The sequence below is a fragment of the Caloenas nicobarica genome, chromosome 30 (genome assembly GCF_036013445.1).
Source record: "Caloenas nicobarica isolate bCalNic1 chromosome 30, bCalNic1.hap1, whole genome shotgun sequence".
Taxonomy (NCBI): Eukaryota; Metazoa; Chordata; class Aves; order Columbiformes; family Columbidae; genus Caloenas; species Caloenas nicobarica.
In genome coordinates, this window is record NC_088274.1 from 361,177 (window position 1) to 379,934 (window position 18,758).

General features: G+C 59.5%; 2 protein-coding genes across 2 annotated transcripts in view; one reads left to right on the forward strand and one right to left on the reverse strand.

The window, feature by feature from the left end:
* The window catches only part of PFAS (phosphoribosylformylglycinamidine synthase), a 308,075-nt gene that overhangs the window by 196,467 nt on the left and 92,850 nt on the right, over nucleotides 1-18,758 (forward strand). The gene's annotated exons all lie outside the window — the stretch shown is intronic.
* On the reverse strand, nucleotides 1,173-16,707 carry LOC135999807 (mucin-19-like). Its single transcript, XM_065653383.1, has 2 exons — nucleotides 1,408-16,707; nucleotides 1,173-1,193 (listed from the first exon to the last, which is right to left on the reverse strand). The coding sequence occupies exons 1-2, from the start codon at nucleotides 16,705-16,707 to the stop codon at nucleotides 1,173-1,175; spliced, it is 15,321 nt and encodes a 5,106-aa protein (XP_065509455.1).

Below are 18,758 nucleotides of genomic sequence, written 5' to 3' on the forward strand. Positions count from 1 at the left end.
AGTGGAGGTGTGTTGGGTGGTGGGTTCTGTGGAGGTGACTTGGGTGCTGAGTTCTGTGGAAGCAGGTGCTGTGGAGGTCAGTTGGGTGGTGGTGGGTGCTGTGGACGTCAGATGGGTGCTGGTAGGTGCTGTCGTGGTCCCTTCTGATGATGTGGTGGACACTGACATGGAGGTGACCTCAGGGGACGTGGCAGCAGTGGAGGTGACTGCAGTGGTGGAGAAGGGGGTGGAGAAGGGTCCTGAGGTGGTGGTAACCTCAGTAGGGGTGACAGTGGTGGAGGTGCCTTTGGTTGTAGAGAAGACAGTGGAGAGTCCAGAGGTGGAGGGGACATCTGTGGAGCTGACCTGGGTAGGGGTGCCAGCGGTGGAGGTGGTTCCAACAGAGGAGAAGGTTGTGGAGGAGTGTCCAGAGGTGGTGGGCATGACCATGGAGGTGACTTCAGTGGAGGTGACAGTGGTGGAAGAGGGTTCAGAGGTGGTGGGCATGTCCGTGGAGGTGACCTGGGTGGAGATGACAGCACTGGAGGTGACTTGACTGGTGGTGACTTGACTGCTGGTTGGAGCTGTGGAGGTCACTTGGCTGGTGGGTGCTGTGGAGGTCTCTTCCGTGGAAATGGTGGGTACCGACATGGAGGTGACCTCAGCAGAGGTGACAGCTGTGGAGGTGGCTCCAGTGGTGTGGACGTCCGTGGAGGTGACATCAGTGGCAGTGACAGCAGTGAAGGTGACTTGGCTGTCGGTTGGTGCTGTGGAGGTCAGTTGGGTGGTGGTGGGTGCTGTGGACGTCAGATGGGTACTGGTAGGTGCTGTAGCGGTCCCTTCCGATGATGTGGTGGACACTGACATGGAGGTGACCTCAGGTGACGTGGCAGCGGTGGAGGTGACTCCAGCGGTAGAGAAGGGGGTGGAGAAGGGTTCTGAGGTGGTGGTGACCTCAGTAGGGGTGACAGTGGTGGAGGTGGCTTCGGTTGTAGAGAAGACAGTGGAGAGTCCAGAGGTGGTGGGGATGTCTGTGGAGCTGACCTGGGTAGAGGTGACAGCGGTGGAGGTGGCTGCAGTGGAGGAGAAGGCTGTGGAGGAGTGTCCAGAGGAGGTGGTCATGACCATGGAGGTGACTTGAGTGGAGGTGACAGGGGTGGAGGTCACCTGGCTGGTGGCTGGTGTTGTGGAGGTCAATTGGGAGGTGGTGCCTTCTGTGGAGGTGAACTCAGTGGAGGTGACAGCAGTAGACATGGCTCCAGTGGTGGAGGAGGCTGTAGAAGACAGTCCTGAGGTGGTGGGGAGAGAGGTGGAGGTGCCAGCAGTGGAGGTGCCAGCAGTGGAGGTCCGCTGAGTGGTGGGAGCTGTGGAGGTCAGATGGGTGGTGGTGGGTGCTGTGGTGGTCCCTTCCAGCGATGTGGTGGTTACTGTCACGGAGGTGACCTCAGTTGAGGGGACAGTGGTGTAGGAGGGTCGTGAGGTGGTTGAGATGTCCGTGGAGGTGACCTGGGTGGAGGTGATAGCACTGGAGGTCACTTGAGTGGTGGGTGATGAGGACGTCTCTTGTGCGGAAGTGGTTGGTAGCGCCATGGAGGTGAGCTGAGTGGAGGTGCCAGCAGTAGATGTAGCTCCAGTAGAGGAGAAGGCTGTGGTGGTCGATCCTGGGGTGGTGTTGACATCTGTGGAGGTGACCTGAGTGGAGGTGGCAGATGAAGAGGTGGCTCCAGTGGTGGAGAAGGCTGTTGAGGAGGGTCCAAAGGTGGTGGGGACAGTGGTGGAGGTGAGGTCAGTGGAGGGGACAGCGGTGGAGGTGGCCCCAGTGGTGGAGAAGATGGTGGAGGAGGGTCCTGCTGAGGTGGTGGCTTCAGTGGATGTGACATGAGTGGAGGTGACAGTGGTGGAGATCACTTGTGCGATGGGTGCTGTGGAGGTGTGTTGGGTGCTGGTGGGTGATGTTGTGGTCGCTTCTATGGAAGTGGTGGAGAGTGACATGGAGGTGACAGTGGTGGACGTGGCTGCATTGGAGGAGAAGGTTGCGGAGGAGGGTCCTGCGGTGGTGGGGCCATCTGTAGAGGTCAGTTGGGTGGTGGTGGGTGATGTAGATGTCAGTTGGCTGGTAGATACAGTGGAGGTGTGTTGGGTGGTGGGTTCTGTGGAGGTGACTTGGGTGCTGAGTTCTGTGGAAGCAGGTGCTGTGGAGGTCAGTTGGGTGGTGGTGGGTGCTGTGGACGTCAGATGGGTGCTGGTAGGTGCTGTCGTGGTCCCTTCCGATGATGTGGTGGACACTGACATGGAGGTGACCTCAGGGGACGTGGCAGCAGTGGAGGTGACTGCAGTGGTGGAGAAGGGGGTGGAGAAGGGTCCTGAGGTGGTGGTGACCTCAGTAGGGGTGACAGTGGTGGAGGTGCCTTTGGTTGTAGAGAAGACAGTGGAGAGTCCAGAGGTGGAGGGGACATCTGTGGAGCTGACCTGGGTAGGGGTGCCAGCGGTGGAGGTGGTTCCAACAGAGGAGAAGGTTGTGGAGGAGTGTCCAGAGGTGGTGGGCATGACCATGGAGGTGACTTCAGTGGAGGTGACAGTGGTGGAAGAGGGTTCTGAGGTGGTGGGCATGTCCGTGGAGGTGACCTGGGTGGAGATGACAGCACTGGAGGTGACTTGACTGGTGGTGACTTGACTGCTGGTTGGAGCTGTGGAGGTCACTTGGCTGGTGGGTGCTGTGGAGGTCTCTTCCGTGGAAATGGTGGGTACCGACATGGAGGTGACCTCAGCAGAGGTGACAGCTGTGGAGGTGGCTCCAGTGGTGTGGACGTCCGTGGAGGTGACATCAGTGGCAGTGACAGCAGTGAAGGTGACTTGGCTGTCGGTTGGTGCTGTGGAGGTCAGTTGGGTGGTGGTGGGTGCTGTGGACGTCAGATGGGTACTGGTAGGTGCTGTAGCGGTCCCTTCCGATGATGTGGTGGACACTGACATGGAGGTGACCTCAGGTGACGTGGCAGCGGTGGAGGTGACTCCAGCGGTAGAGAAGGGGGTGGAGAAGGGTTCAGGGGTGGTGGTGACCTCAGTAGGGGTGACAGTGGTGGAGGTGGCTTTGGTTGTAGAGAAGACAGTGGAGAGTCCAGAGGTGGTGGGGATGTCTGTGGAGCTGACCTGGGTAGAGGTGACAGCGGTGGAGGTGGCTGCAGTGGAGGAGAAGGCTGTGGAGGAGTGTCCAGAGGAGGTGGTCATGACCATGGAGGTGACTTGAGTGGAGGTGACAGGGGTGGAGGTCACCTGGCTGGTGGCTGGTGTTGTGGAGGTCAATTGGGAGGTGGTGGCTTCTGTGGAGGTGAACTCAGTGGAGGTGACAGCAGTAGACATGGCTCCAGTGGTGGAGGAGGCTGTAGAAGACAGTCCTGAGGTGGTGGGGAGAGAGGTGGAGGTGCCAGCAGTGGAGGTGCCAGCAGTGGAGGTCCCCTGAGTGGTGGGAGCTGTGGAGGTCAGATGGGTGGTGGTGGGTGCTGTGGTGGTCCCTTCCAGCGATGTGGTGGTTACTGTCACGGAGGTGACCTCAGTTGAGGGGCCAGTGGTGTAGGAGGGTCGTGAGGTGGTTGAGATGTCCGTGGAGGTGACCTGGGTGGAGGTGATAGCACTGGAGGTCACTTGAGTGGTGGGTGATGAGGACGTCTCTTGTGCAGAAGTGGTTGGTAGCGCCATGGAGGTGAGCTGAGTGGAGGTGCCAGCAGTAGATGTAGCTCCAGTAGAGGAGAAGGCTGTGGTGGTTGATCCTGGGGTGGTGTTGACATCTGTGGAGGTGACCTGAGTGGAGGTGGCAGATGAAGAGGTGGCTCCAGTGGTGGAGAAGGCTGTTGAGGAGGGTCCAAAGGTGGTGGGGACAGTGGTGGAGGTGAGGTCAGTGGAGGGGACAGCGGTGGAGGTGGCCCCAGTGGTGGAGAAGATGGTGGAGGAGGGTCCTGCTGAGGTGGTGGCTTCAGTGGATGTGACATGAGTGGAGGTGACAGTGGTGGAGATCACTTGTGCGATGGGTGCTGTGGAGGTGAGTTGGGTGCTGGTGGGTGATGTTGTGGTCGCTTCTATGGAAGTGGTGGAGAGTGACATGGAGGTGACAGTGGTGGACGTGGCTGCATTGGAGGAGAAAGTTGCGGAGGAGGGTCCTGCGGTGGTGGGGCCATCTGTAGAGGTCAGTTGGGTGGTGGTGGGTGATGTAGATGTCAGTTGGCTGGTAGATACAGTGGAGGTGTGTTGGGTGGTGGGTTCTGTGGAGGTGACTTGGGTGCTGAGTTCTGTGGAAGCAGGTGCTGTGGAGGTCAGTTGGGTGGTGGTGGGTGCTGTGGACGTCAGATGGATGCTGGTAGGTGCTGTCGTGGTCCCTTCCGATGATGTGGTGGACACTGACATGGAGGTGACCTCAGGGGACGTGGCAGCAGTGGAGGTGACTGCAGTGGTGGAGAAGGGGGTGGAGAAGGGTCCTGAGGTGGTGGTGACCTCAGTAGGGGTGACAGTGGTGGAGGTGCCTTTGGTTATAGAGAAGACAGTGGAGAGTCCAGAGGTGGAGGGGACATCTGTGGAGCTGACCTGGGTAGGGGTGCCAGCGGTGGAGGTGGTTCCAACAGAGGAGAAGGTTGTGGAGGAGTGTCCAGAGGTGGTGGGCATGACCATGGAGGTGACTTCAGTGGAGGTGACAGTGGTGGAAGAGGGTTCAGAGGTGGTGGGCATGTCCGTGGAGGTGACCTGGGTGGAGATGACAGCACTGGAGGTGACTTGACTGGTGGTGACTTGACTGCTGGTTGGAGCTGTGGAGGTCACTTGGCTGGTGGGTGCTGTGGAGGTCTCTTCCGTGGAAATGGTGGGTACCGACATGGAGGTGACCTCAGCAGAGGTGACAGCTGTGGAGGTGGCTCCAGTGGTGTGGACGTCTGTGGAGGTGACATCAGTGGCAGTGACAGCAGTGAAGGTGACTTGGCTGTCGGTTGGTGCTGTGGAGGTCAGTTGGGTGGTGGTGGGTGCTGTGGACGTCAGATGGGTACTGGTAGGTGCTGTAGCGGTCCCTTCCGATGATGTGGTGGACACTGACATGGAGGTGACCTCAGGTGACGTGGCAGCGGTGGAGGTGACTCCAGCGGTAGAGAAGGGGGTGGAGAAGGGTTCTGAGGTGGTGGTGACCTCAGTAGGGGTGACAGTGGTGGAGGTGGCTTCGGTTGTAGAGAAGACAGTGGAGAGTCCAGAGGTGCTGGGGATGTCTGTGGAGCTGACCTGGGTAGAGGTGACAGCGGTTGAGGTGGCTGCAGTGGAGGAGAAGGCTGTGGAGGAGTGTCCAGAGGAGGTGGTCATGACCATGGAGGTGACTTGAGTGGAGGTGACAGGGGTGGAGGTCACCTGGCTGGTGGCTGGTGTTGTGGAGGTCAATTGGGTGGTGGTGGCTTCTGTGGAGGTGAACTCAGTGGAGGTGAGAGCAGTAGACATGGCTCCAGTGGTGGAGGAGGCTGTAGAAGACAGTCCTGAGGTGGTGGGGAGAGAGGTGGAGGTGCCAGCAGTGGAGGTGCCAGCAGTGGAGGTCCCCTGAGTGGTGGGAGCTGTGGAGGTCAGATGGGTGGTGGTGGGTGCTGTGGTGGTCCCTTCCAGCGATGTGGTGGTTACTGTCACGGAGGTGACCTCAGTTGAGGGGCCAGTGGTGTAGGAGGGTCGTGAGGTGGTTGAGATGTCCGTGGAGGTGACCTGGGTGGAGGTGATAGCACTGGAGTTCACTTGAGTGGTGGGTGATGAGGACGTCTCTTGTGCGGAAGTGGTTGGTAGTGCCATGGAGGTGAGCTGAGTGGAGGTGCCAGCAGTAGATGTAGCTCCAGTAGAGGAGAAGGCTGTGGTGGTCGATCCTGGGGTGGTGTTGACATCTGTGGAGGTGACCTGAGTGGAGGTGGCAGATGAAGAGGTGGCTCCAGTGGTGGAGAAGGCTGTTGAGGAGGGTCCAAAGGTGGTGGGGACAGTGGTGGAGGTGAGGTCAGTGGAGGGGACAGCGGTGGAGGTGGCCCCAGTGGTGGAGAAGATGGTGGAGGAGGGTCCTGCTGAGGTGGTGGCTTCAGTGGATGTGACATGAGTGGAGGTGACAGTGGTGGAGATCACTTGTGCGATGGGTGCTGTGGAGGTGAGTTGGGTGCTGGTGGGTGATGTTGTGGTCGCTTCTATGGAAGTGGTGGAGAGTGACATGGAGGTGACAGTGGTGGACGTGGCTGCATTGGAGGAGAAGGTTGCGGAGGAGGGTCCTGCGGTGGTGGGGCCATCTGTAGAGGTCAGTTGGGTGGTGGTGGGTGATGTAGATGTCAGTTGGCTGGTAGATACAGTGGAGGTGTGATGGGTGGTGGGTTCTGTGGAGGTGACTTGGGTGCTGAGTTCTGTGGAAGCAGGTGCTGTGGAGGTCAGTTGGGTGGTGGTGGGTGATGTAGATGTCAATTGGCTGGTAGATACAGTGGAGGTGTGTTGGGTGGTGGGTTCTGTGGAGGTGACTTGGGTGCTGAGTTCTGTGGAAGCAGGTGCTGTGGAGGTCAGTTGGGTGGTGGTGGGTGCTGTGGACGTCAGATGGGTACTGGTAGGTGCTGTAGCGGTCCCTTCCGATGATGTGGTGGACACTGACATGGAGGTGACCTCAGGGGACGTGGCAGCAGTGGAGGTGACTGCAGTGGTGGAGAAGGGGGTGGAGAAGGGTCCTGAGGTGGTGGTGACCTCAGTAGGGGTGACAGTGGTGGAGGTGCCTTTGGTTGTAGAGAAGACAGTGGAGAGTCCAGAGGTGGAGGGGACATCTGTGGAGCTGACCTGGGTAGGGGTGCCAGCGGTGGAGGTGGTTCCAACAGAGGAGAAGGTTGTGGAGGAGTGTCCAGAGGTGGTGGGCATGACCATGGAGGTGACTTCAGTGGAGGTGACAGTGGTGGAAGAGGGTTCTGAGGTGGTGGGCATGTCCATGGAGGTGACCTGGGTAGAGATGACAGCACTGGAGGTGACTTGACTGGTGGTGACTTGACTGCTGGTTGGAGCTGTGGAGGTCACTTGGCTGGTGGGTGCTGTGGAGGTCTCTTCCGTGGAAATGGTGGGTACCGACATGGAGGTGACCTCAGCAGAGGTGACAGCTGTGGAGGTGGCTCCAGTGGTGTGGACGTCCGTGGAGGTGGCATCAGTGGCAGTGACAGCAGTGAAGGTAACTTGGCTGTCGGTTGGTGCTGTGGAGGTCAGTTGGGTGGTGGTGGGTGCTGTGGACGTCAGATGGGTACTGGTAGGTGCTGTAGCGGTCCCTTCCGATGATGTGGTGGACACTGACATGGAGGTGACCTCAGGTGACGTGGCAGCGGTGGAGGTGACTCCAGCGGTAGAGAAGGGGGTGGAGAAGGGTTCTGAGGTGGTGGTGACCTCAGTAGGGGTGACAGTGGTGGAGGTGGCTTCAGTTGTAGAGAAGACAGTGGAGAGTCCAGAGGTGGTGGGGATGTCTGTGGAGCTGACCTGGGTAGAGGTGACAGCGGTGGAGGTGGCTGCAGTGGAGGAGAAGGCTGTGGAGGAGTGTCCAGAGGAGGTGGTCATGACCATGGAGGTGACTTGAGTGGAGGTGACAGGGGTGGAGGTCACCTGGCTGGTGGCTGGTGTTGTGGAGGTCAATTGGGAGGTGGTGGCTTCTGTGGAGGTGAACTCAGTGGAGGTGACAGCAGTAGACATGGCTCCAGTGGTGGAGGAGGCTGTAGAAGACAGTCCTGAGGTGGTGGGGAGAGAGGTGGAGGTGCCAGCAGTGGAGGTGCCAGCAGTGGAGGTCCCCTGAGTGGTGGGAGCTGTGGAGGTCAGATGGGTGGTGGTGGGTGCTGTGGTGGTCCCTTCCAGCGATGTGGTGGTTACTGTCACGGAGGTGACCTCAGTTGAGGGGACAGTGGTGTAGGAGGGTCGTGAGGTGGTTGAGATGTCCGTGGAGGTGACCTGGGTGGAGGTGATAGCACTGGAGGTCACTTGAGTGGTGGGTGATGAGGACGTCTCTTGTGTGGAAGTGGTTGGTAGCGCCATGGAGGTGAGCTGAGTGGAGGTGCCAGCAGTAGATGTAGCTCCAGTAGAGGAGAAGGCTGTGGTGGTCGATGCTGGGGTGGTGTTGACATCTGTGGAGGTGACCTGAGTGGAGGTGGCAGATGAAGAGGTGGCTCCAGTGGTGGAGAAGGCTGTTGAGGAGGGTCCAAAGGTGGTGGGGACAGTGGTGGAGGTGAGGTCAGTGGAGGGGACAGCGGTGGAGGTGGCCCCAGTGGTGGAGAAGATGGTGGAGGAGGGTTCTGCTGAGGTGGTGGCTTCAGTGGATGTGACATGAGTGGAGGTGACAGTGGTGGAGATCACTTGTGCAATGGGTGCTGTGGAGGTGAGTTGGGTGCTGGTGGGTGATGTTGTGGTCGCTTCTATGGAAGTGGTGGAGAGTGACATGGAGGTGACAGTGGTGGACGTGGCTGCATTGGAGGAGAAGGTTGCGGAGGAGGGTCCTGCGGTGGTGGGGCCATCTGTAGAGGTCAGTTGGGTGGTGGTGGGTGATGTAGATGTCAGTTGGCTGGTAGATACAGTGGAGGTGTGTTGGGTGGTGGGTCCTGTGGAGGTGACTTGGGTGCTGAGTTCTGTGGAAGCAGGTGCTGTGGAGGTCAGTTGGGTGGTGGTGGGTGCTGTGGACGTCAGATGGGTACTGGTAGGTGCTGTAGCGGTCCCTTCCGATGATGTGGTGGACACTGACATGGAGGTGACCTCAGGTGACGTGGCAGCAGTGGAGGTGACTCCAGCGGTAGAGAAGGGGGTGGAGAAGGGTTCTGAGGTGGTGGTGACCTCAGTAGGGGTGACAGTGGTGGAGGTGGCTTCGGTTGTAGAGAAGACAGTGGAGAGTCCAGAGGTGGTGGGGATGTCTGTGGAGCTGACCTGGGTAGAGGTGACAGCGGTGGAGGTGGCTGCAGTGGAGGAGAAGGTTGTGGAGGAGTGTCCAGAGGAGGTGGTCATGACCATGGAGGTGACTTGAGTGGAGGTGACAGGGGTGGAGGTCACCTGGCTGGTGGCTGGTGTTGTGGAGGTCAATTGGGAGGTGGTGCCTTCTGTGGAGGTGAACTCAGTGGAGGTGACAGCAGTAGACATGGCTCCAGTGGTGGAGGAGGCTGTAGAAGACAGTCCTGGGGTGGTGGGGAGAGAAGTGGAGGTGCCAGCAGTGGAGGTGCCAGCAGTGGAGGTCCCCTGAGTGGTGGGAGCTGTGGAGGTCAGATGGGTGGTGGTGGGTGCTGTGGTGGTCCCTTCCAGCGATGTGGTGGTTACTGTCACGGAGGTGACCTCAGTTGAGGGGACAGTGGTGTAGGAGGGTCGTGAGGTGGTTGAGATGTCCGTGGAGGTGACCTGGGTGGAGGTGATAGCACTGGAGGTCACTTGAGTGGTGGGTGATGAGGACGTCTCTTGTGCGGAAGTGGTTGGTAGCGCCATGGAGGTGAGCTGAGTGGAGGTGCCAGCAGTAGATGTAGCTCCAGTAGAGGAGAAGGCTGTGGTGGTCGATGCTGGGGTGGTGTTGACATCTGTGGAGGTGACCTGAGTGGAGGTGGCAGATGAAGAGGTGGCTCCAGTGGTGGAGAAGGCTGTTGAGGAGGGTCCAAAGGTGGTGGGGACAGTGGTGGAGGTGAGGTGAGTGGAGGGGACAGCGGTGGAGGTGGCCCCAGTGGTGGAGAAGATGGTGGAGGAGGGTTCTGCTGAGGTGGTGGCTTCAGTGGATGTGACATGAGTGGAGGTGACAGTGGTGGAGATCACTTGTGCGATGGGTGCTGTGGAGGTGAGTTGGGTGCTGGTGGGTGATGTTGTGGTCGCTTCTATGGAAGTGGTGGAGAGTGACATGGAGGTGACAGTGGTGGACGTGGCTGCATTGGAGGAGAAGGTTGCGGAGGAGGGTCCTGCGGTGGTGGGGCCATCTGTAGAGGTCAGTTGGGTGGTGGTGGGTGATGTAGATGTCAGTTGGCTGGTAGATACAGTGGAGGTGTGTTGGGTGGTGGGTTCTGTGGAGGTGACTTGGGTGCTGAGTTCTGTGGAAGCAGGTGCTGTGGAGGTCAGTTGGGTGGTGGTGGGTGCTGTGGACGTCAGATGGGTGCTGGTAGGTGCTGTCGTGGTCCCTTCCGATGATGTGGTGGACACTGACATGGAGGTGACCTCAGGGGACGTGGCAGCAGTGGAGGTGACTGCAGTGGTGGAGAAGGGGGTGGAGAAGGGTCCTGAGGTGGTGGTGACCTCAGTAGGGGTGACAGTGGTGGAGGTGGCTTTGGTTGTAGAGAAGACAGTGGAGAGTCCAGAGGTGGTGGGGATGTCTGTGGAGCTGACCTGGGTAGAGGTGACAGCGGTGGAGGTGGCTGCAGTGGAGGAGAAGGCTGTGGAGGAGTGTCCAGAGGAGGTGGTCATGACCATGGAGGTGACTTGAGTGGAGGTGACAGGGGTGGAGGTCACCTGGCTGGTGGCTGGTGTTGTGGAGGTCAATTGGGAGGTGGTGCCTTCTGTGGAGGTGAACTCAGTGGAGGTGACAGCAGTAGACATGGCTCCAGTGGTGGAGGAGGCTGTAGAAGACAGTCCTGAGGTGGTGGGGACAGAGGTGGAGGTGCCAGCAGTGGAGGTGCCAGCAGTGGAGGTCCCCTGAGTGGTGGGAGCTGTGGAGGTCAGATGGGTGGTGGTGGGTGCTGTGGTGGTCCCTTCCAGCGATGTGGTGGTTACTGTCACGGAGGTGACCTCAGTTGAGGGGACAGTGGTGTAGGAGGGTCGTGAGGTGGTTGAGATGTCCGTGGAGGTGACCTGGGTGGAGGTGATAGCACTGGAGGTCACTTGAGTGGTGAGTGATGAGGACGTCTCTTGTGCGGAAGTGGTTGGTAGCGCCATGGAGGTGAGCTGAGTGGAGGTGCCAGCAGTAGATGTAGCTCCAGTAGAGGAGAAGGCTGTGGTGGTCGATCCTGGGGTGGTGTTGACATCTGTGGAGGTGACCTGAGTGGAGGTGGCAGATGAAGAGGTGGCTCCAGTGGTGGAGAAGGCTGTTGAGGAGGGTCCAAAGGTGGTGGGGACAGTGGTGGAGGTGAGGTGAGTGGAGGGGACAGCGGTGGAGGTGGCCCCAGTGGTGGAGAAGACGGTGGAGGAGGGTCCTGCTGAGGTGGTGGCTTCAGTGGATGTGACATGAGTGGAGGTGACAGTGGTGGAGATCACTTGTGCGGTGGGTGCTGTGGAGGTGAGTTGGGTGCTGGTGGGTGATGTTGTGGTCGCTTCTATGGAAGTGGTGGAGAGTGACATGGAGGTGACAGTGGTGGACGTGGCTGCATTGGAGGAGAAGGTTGCGGAGGAGGGTCCTGCGGTGGTGGGGCCATCTGTAGAGGTCAGTTGGGTGGTGGTGGGTGATGTAGATGTCAGTTGGCTGGTAGATACAGTGGAGGTGTGTTGGGTGGTGGGTTCTGTGGAGGTGACTTGGGTGCTGAGTTCTGTGGAAGCAGGTGCTGTGGAGGTCAGTTGGGTGGTGGTGGGTGCTGTGGACGTCAGATGGGTGCTGGTAGGTGCTGTCGTGGTCCCTTCCGATGATGTGGTGGACACTGACATGGAGGTGACCTCAGGGGACGTGGCAGCAGTGGAGGTGACTGCAGTGGTGGAGAAGGGGGTGGAGAAGGGTCCTGAGGTGGTGGTGACCTCAGTAGGGGTGACAGTGGTGGAGGTGCCTTTAGTTGTAGAGAAGACAGTGGAGAGTCCAGAGGTGGTGGGGATGTCTGTGGAGCTGACCTCGGTAGAGGTGACAGCGGTGGAGGTGGCTGCAGAGGAGGAGAAGGCTGTGGAGGAGTGTCCAGAGGTGGTGGACATGGCCATGGAGGTGACTTCAGTGGAGGTGACAGGGGTGGAGGTCAGCTGCCTGGTGGTTGGTGTTGTGGAGGTCAATTGGGTGGTGGTCTCTTCTGTGGAGGTGAACTCAGTGGAGGTGACAGCGGTGGAAGAGGGTTCTGAGGTGGTGGGCATGTCCGTGGCGGTGACCTGGGTGGAGATGACAGGACTGGAGGTGACTTGGCTGGTTATGACTTGACTGCTGGTTGGAGCTGTGGAGGTGTCTTGGGTGGTGGGTGCTGTGGAGGTCTTCCCCGTGGAAACGGTGGTTGCCGACACGGAGGTGACCTCAGCGGAGGTGACAGCTGTGGAGATGGCTCCAGTGGTGTGGACGTCCGTGGAGGTGACATCAGTGGCGGTGACAGCAGTGGAGGTGACTTGGGTGGCGGTTGGTGCCGTGGAGGTCAGTTGGGTGGTGGTGGGTGCTGTCGTGGTCCCGTCCGATGATGTGGTGGACACTGACATGGAGGTGACCTCAGGTGACGTGGCAGCGGTGGAGGTGACTCCAGTGGTGGAGAAGGGGGTGGAGAAGGGTTCTGAGGTGGTGGTGACCTCAGTAGGGGTGACAGTGGTGGAGATGGTTCCAGCTGTAGAGAAGACGGTGGAAAGTCCAGAGGTGGTGGGGACATCTGTGGAGCTGACCTGGGTAGAGGTGACAGCGGTGGAGGCGGCTCCAGTGGAGGAGAAGGCTGTGGAGGAGTGTCCAGAGGTGGTGAGCATGGCCATGGAGGTGACTTGAGTGGAGGTGACAGGGGTGGAGGTCACCTGGCTGGTGGTTCTTGTTGTGGAGGTCAATTGGGAGGTGGTGTCTTCTGTGGAGGTGAACTCAGTGGAGGTGACAGCAGTAGACATGGCTCCAGTGGTGGAGGAGGCTGTAGAGAACAGTCCTGAGGTGGTGGAGACAGAGGTGGAGGTGCCAGCAGTGGAGGTGCCAGCAGTGGAGGTCCCCTGAGTGGTGGGAGCTGTGGAGGTCAGATGGGTGCTGGTGGATGCTGTGGTGGTCCCTTCCAGCGTTGTGGTGGTTACTGCCATGTAGGTGACCTCAGTTGAGGGGACAGTGTTGTAGGAGGGTCGTGAGGTGGTTGAGATGTCCGTGGAGGTGACCTGGGTGGAGGTGATAGCACTGGAGGTCACTTGAGTGGTGGGTGATGAGGACGTCTCTTGTGCGGAAGTGGTTGGTAGCGCCATGGAGGTGAGCTGAGTGGAGGTGCCAGCAGTAGATGTAGCTCCAGTAGAGGAGAAGGCTGTGGTGGACGATCCTGGGGTGGTGTTGACATCTGTGGAGGTGACCTGAGTGGAGGTGGCAGATGAAGAGTTGGCTCCAGTGGTGGAGACGGTCATGGAGGGAAGTCCCGAGCTGCTGGGGACATCTATGGAGGTGACCTCAGTGGAGGGGAGAGGGGTGGAGGTGGCTCCAGTGGTGGAGAAGGCTGTAGAGGATGGAGCCGAGGTGGTGGGGATGGCCGCGGATGTAACCTCAGTGGAGGTGAGAGATGGGGAGGTGGCTCCAGTAGTTGAGCTGGTTGTGGAAGAGAGTCCTGATGAGGTGGTGTCTTCCGTGGATGTGACGTCACTGATAACAACAGTGGTGGAAGCGGCTCCAGTGGTGGAGAAGGCTGTGGTGGACGGTCCTGAGGTGCTGCTGATGGCTGTGGAGGTGACCTCAGTGGAGGGGACAGCAGTGGAGGTCACTTGTCTGGTGGTGGGTGCTGTGGAGGTCAGTTGGGTACTGGTGGGTGCTGTGGAGGGCTCTTGTGTGGAAGTGGTGGCTGGCGACATGGAGGGGACCTGAGTGGAAGTGACAGTGGTGGAGGTGAGAGATGAAGAGGTGGCTCCAGTGGTGGAGAAGGCTGTTGAGGAGGGTGCAGAGGTGGTGGGCATGGCCATGGAGGTGACTTCAGTGGAGGTGAGAGGGGTGGAGGTCACCTGGCTGGTGGTTGGTGTTGTGGAGGTCAATTGGGAGGTGGTGCCTTCTGTGGAGGTGAACTCAGTGGAGGTGACAGCAGTAGGCGTGGCTCCAGTGGTGGAGGAGGCTGTAGAAGACAGTCCTGAGGTGGTGGGGAGAGAGGTGGAGGTGCCAGCAGTGGAGGTGCCAGCAGTGGAGGTCTCCTGAGTGGTGGGAGCTGTGGAGGTCAGATGGGTGCTGGTGGGTGCTGTGGTGGTCCCTTCCAGCGATGTGGTGGTTGCTGTCACGGAGGTGACCTCAGTTGAGGGGCCAGTGGTGTAGGAGGGTCGTGAGGTGGTTGAGATGTCCGTGGAGGTGACCTGGGTGGTGGTGATAGCACTGGAGGTCACTTGAGTGGTGGGTGATGAGGACGTCTCTTGTGCGGAAGTGGTTGGTAGCTCCATGGAGGTGAGCTGAGTGGAGGTGCCAGCAGTAGATGTCGCTCCAGTAGAGGAGAAGGCTGTGGTGGTCGATCCTGGGGTGGTGTTGACATCTGTGGAGGTGACCTCAGTGGAGGTGGCAGATGAAGAGGTGGCTCCAGTGTTGGAGACGGTCATGGAGGGAAGTCCCGAGGTGCTGGGGACATCTGTGGAGGTGAGGTCAGTGGAGGGGACAGCAGTGGAGGTCACTTGTCCGGTGGTGGGTGCTTTGGAGGTCAGTTGGGTACTGGTGGGTGCTGTGGAGGTCTCTTCTGTGGAAGTGGTGGATAGTGACATGGAGGTGACCCCGGTGGAGGTGGCTGCAGTGGAGGAGAAGGCTGTGGAGGAGTGTCCAGAGGAGGTGAGCATGGCCATGGAGGTGACTTCAGTGGAGGTGACAGGGGTGGATGTCACCTGGCTGGTGGTTGGTGTTGTGGAGGTCAGTTGGGAGGTGGTGCCTTCTGTGGAGGTGAACTCAGTGGAGGTGACAGCAGTAGACATGGCTGCAGTGGTGGAGGAGGCTGTAGAAGACAGTCCTGGGGTGGTGGAGACAGAGGTGGAGGTGCCAGCAGTGGAGGTGCCAGCAGTGGAGGTGCCAGCAGTGGAGGTCCTCTGAGTGGTGGGAGCTGTGGAGGTCAGATGGGTGATGGTGGGAGCTGTGGAGGTCAGATGGGTGATGGTGGGTGCTGCGGTGGTCCCTTCCAGCGATGTGGTGGTTACTGTCATGGAGGTGACCTCAGTTGAGGGGAGAGTGGTGTAGGAGGGTCCTGAGGTGGTTGAGATGTCCGTGGAGGTGACCTGGGTGGAGGTGATAGCACTGGAGGTCACTTGAGTGATGGGTGATGAGGACGTCTCTTGTGTGGAAGTGGTTGGTAGCGCCATGGAGGTGAGCTGAGTGGAGGTGCGAGCAGTAGATGTAGCTCCAGTAGAGGAGAAGGCTGTGGTGGACGATCCTGGGATGGTGTTGACATCTGTGGAGGTGACGTCAGTGGAGGTGGCAGATGAAGAGTTGGCTCCAGTGGTGGAGACGGTCATGGAGGGAAGTCCCGAGCTGCTGGGGACATCTGTGGAGGTGACCTCAGTGGAGGGGAGAGGGGTGGACGTGACTCCAGTGGTGGAGAAGATGGTAGAGGATGGAGCTGATGTGGTGGGGATGGCCGTGGATGTAACCTCAGTGGAGCTGAGAGATGGGGAGGTGGCTCCAGTAGTTGAGCTGGTTGTGGAAGAGAGTCCTGATGAGGTGGTGTCTTCCGTGGATGTGACGTCACTGATAACAACAGTGGTGGAAGTGGCTCCAGTGGTGGAGAAGGCTGTTGAGGAGGGTCCAGAGGTGGTGGGGACAGTGGTGGAGGTGAGGTCAGTGGAGGGGACAGCGGTGGATGTGGCACCAGTGGTGGAAAAGATGGTGGAGGAGAGTCCTGCTGAGGTGGTGGCTTCAGTGGATGTGACATGAGTGGAGGTGACAGTGGTGCAGATCACTTGTCCAGTGGGTGCTGTGGAGGTGAGTTGGGTGCTGGTGGGTGATGTTGTGGTCGCTTCTGTGGAAGTGGTGGCTGCTGGCAGGGAAGTGACCTCGGGAGATGTGACAGCGGTGGAGGTCAGTTGGGTGGTGGGTGCTGTGGAGGTCAGTTGGGTGGTGGGTGCTGTGGTGGGTCCTCTGGAGGTCTCTTCTGTGGAAGTGGTGGACAGTGACATGGAGGTGTCAGTGGTGGAGGCGGCTCCCGTGGAGGAGAAGGTCATGGAGGAGGGTCCTGAGGCGGTGGGGCCATCTGTAGAGGTCAGTTGGGTGGTGCTGGGTCCTGTGGAGATCATTTGGGTGCTGCTGGGTGGTGTCATGGTCTCCTCTGCGGAAGTGGTGGACGCTGACAGAGAGGTGACCTCAGTGGAGGTGACAGCGGTGGAGGTGGCTCCAGTGCCTGGAGAGTCAGTGGAAGACGTTTGTGAGATGGGGTCTGTTGTGGAGGTGACCTCAGTGGAGGTGACAGCGGTGGAGGTGGCTCCAGTGCCTGGAGAGTCAGTGGAAGACGTTTGTGAGATGGGGTCTGTTGTGGAGGTGACATCAGGGGAGGTGACAGCGGTGGAGTTGGTTTCAGAGTGAGAGGAGTTAGGCAAGGACAGTCCAGAGTTGGTGGGGACACGCGTAGAGGTGTCAGTGGAGACGCTGCTTGGAGTGGGGGTCGTTGTGGAGGAGAATCCTGAGCTGGTATTTGCTGTTGTAGAGGTGACCTCATTTGTCGTGTTTCCAGAGGTGGAGGAGCTGCTGGTGGACGCTCCTGAATCCCTGGTGGTGGCATTTGTGGAGATGACAGTGGTGGTCGAGGCTTCTGTAGTTGATGTCAGGGTGGTATCTGAGGAGGCATCTTCACTGGAGCTTTGTGTAGCCTCATAGAAGGTCATGTCGGTCTGTTCCCAGCTGACTGTGGTATCACCCGATGTCCTCCCCAGAGCTCCAAACTCACCTGCCATCATCCAGATGAGAAGAACCACCATCCACTCGCGTCTCCTCCTCGCCATGCCCGCGTCCCCGTCCGTCCGCGTCCTGTCCGTGTGGCCGTCCGTCCCCGTCCTCTCTCAGCGCTGTCCCGCGGTGACTGAGCCCCGTGGAATGAGGGCGGCCAGAAAAATGTGACGTTCGGTTCTTCTGGACTTTTGTCCCCATCATGTCAAAAAACAGCGGGCGGCTGTGGGATGGCTGTGACACATGAGGATGTGTTGGGTTGTAAATGGGTGGTGGCACCTTAGGGTGGTGGTGGCACCTTAGGGTGGAGGTGGCAGGGGAGATGTGGAACATGGGGGTGTCACTGGGCTTGGTGGGGATGGGGACATGGGGGTGTCACTGGGTTTGGTGGGGACATGGGGGTGTCACGGTGCTTGGTGGGGACGTGGGACACTGGGGACATGGGGGTGTCACTGGGTGAGGTGGGGACATGGGGGTGTCACGGTGCTTGGTGGGGACATGGGGATGGCAACATGGGGGTGTCATGGGGGTCAGTGAGGACACGTGGGGACAGGGCTGTCACGGTACTCAGTGGGGGTGGGGACATGGGGGTGTCACTGGATTTGGTGGGGACATGGGACATTGGGGATACGGGGGTGTCACGGTGCTTCGGGGGGACATGGGGGACTTGGGGGTCGTCGCCCCCCCCACCCCCCACCCCCCAACCTCCTCCCAGGGGACCCAGGTGTCCGGGGGCTCAAGGGCCCCCCCATGTGTCTCAGGTGGTCACTGCACTGGCGGACAGGTGGGGGGTCTGGATAAAGGTTTCCCCCCAAAAAAATGGCCTGGGGACTCCTCTCTTTCTTCCCAGTGAAGACACTAGAACGGCGCTGGTGATACTGGTTTGCACTGGGACAACCCCAGTGTAAACTGGGGGAGCGGGCAAGAGGCTGTTTCTGCCATTTCTGAGCCCTTTTTGGGGGTGACACCACCCAGGATCTTCACGGCGACCCCCGCTACCCCACCCCAGTAGCTCCCAGTTAGAACTGGGACCGTAACCATCCCCACCCCCGGGGTATTTTCAGCCACACATGGACTTTGTCCCCGCTTCCCCGACACCACCCAGCTGCCAGCTAAGGTGGAAAAAAACAATAAAATGACTAATTTTAGCGCTCAGGGGCAGGGTGTGACTTGGCTGGGGACACGAGCGGTGACACGTGAGCTTGGGGACACTTCCGCCTCCTGTGGGAAGAGCGGTGACCCCGGGGTGACACCCCCAAGGATCCATTGGGGTGGAGGTGACACTTGGGTGACCCTTCATCACCCCCTTCATGGGCAGTGCCACCTTGGGACCCCTCAATGTCCCCACCAGCCACAGGTGGTGCCCTCTTGGATGCTTCTCAATGTCCCCCCCATCCCTGGCTGGTGCCACCTTGGGACCCCTTAATGTCCCCACCACCGCTTTGGGACCCCTCAATGTCCCCATCCCTGACTGGTGCCACCTTGGGACCTTAATGTCCCCACCAACCCTGGGTGGTGCCACCTTGGGACCCTCTCAATGTCCCCCCCCAACCATGGCACCCCTCAGTGTCCCCCTCACCATCCCTGGGTGGTGTCACCTTGGGACCCCTCAGTGTCCCCATCCCTGGCTGGTACCACCTTGGGACCTTAATGTCCCCCCCATCCCTGGCTGGTGCCACCTTGGGACCCCTCAATGTCCCCCCCACCACTCTGGGACCCCGCAATGTCCCCCTCCATGGGTGGTGCCACCTTGAGACCCCTCAATGACCCCACCATCCCTGGATGGTACCATTTTGGGACCCCTCAATGTCCCCCCCAGCCACGTGTGATGTCACCTTGGGAACCGTCAATGTCCCCACCACCACTTTGGGACCCCTCAATGTCCCCACCACCCATGTGTGGTGTCACCTCGGGACCCATCAATGTCCCCATCACCATATTGGGACTCCTTAATGTCCCCACCACCCATGGCTGGTACCACCTTGGGACCCCTCAATGTCCACCCCCAACCATGGCACCCTCAGTGTCCCACTCACCATCCCTGGGTGGTGCCACCTTGGAACTCCTCAGTGTCCCCGTACCTGGGTGGTGCCACCTTGGGACCCCT

Excerpts from the sequence above, each read along its gene's own strand:
- LOC135999807 (XM_065653383.1), bottom strand. The coding sequence starts at position 16,707 with ATGGCGAGGAGGAGACGCGAGTGGATGGTGGTTCTTCTCATCTGGATG. Across the intron at positions 1,194-1,407 it reads CTGAGGTCACCTCCGTGACA|AAGGCACCACCTCCCAATTG; the intron begins GTAACCACCACA and ends TCACCTCCACAG.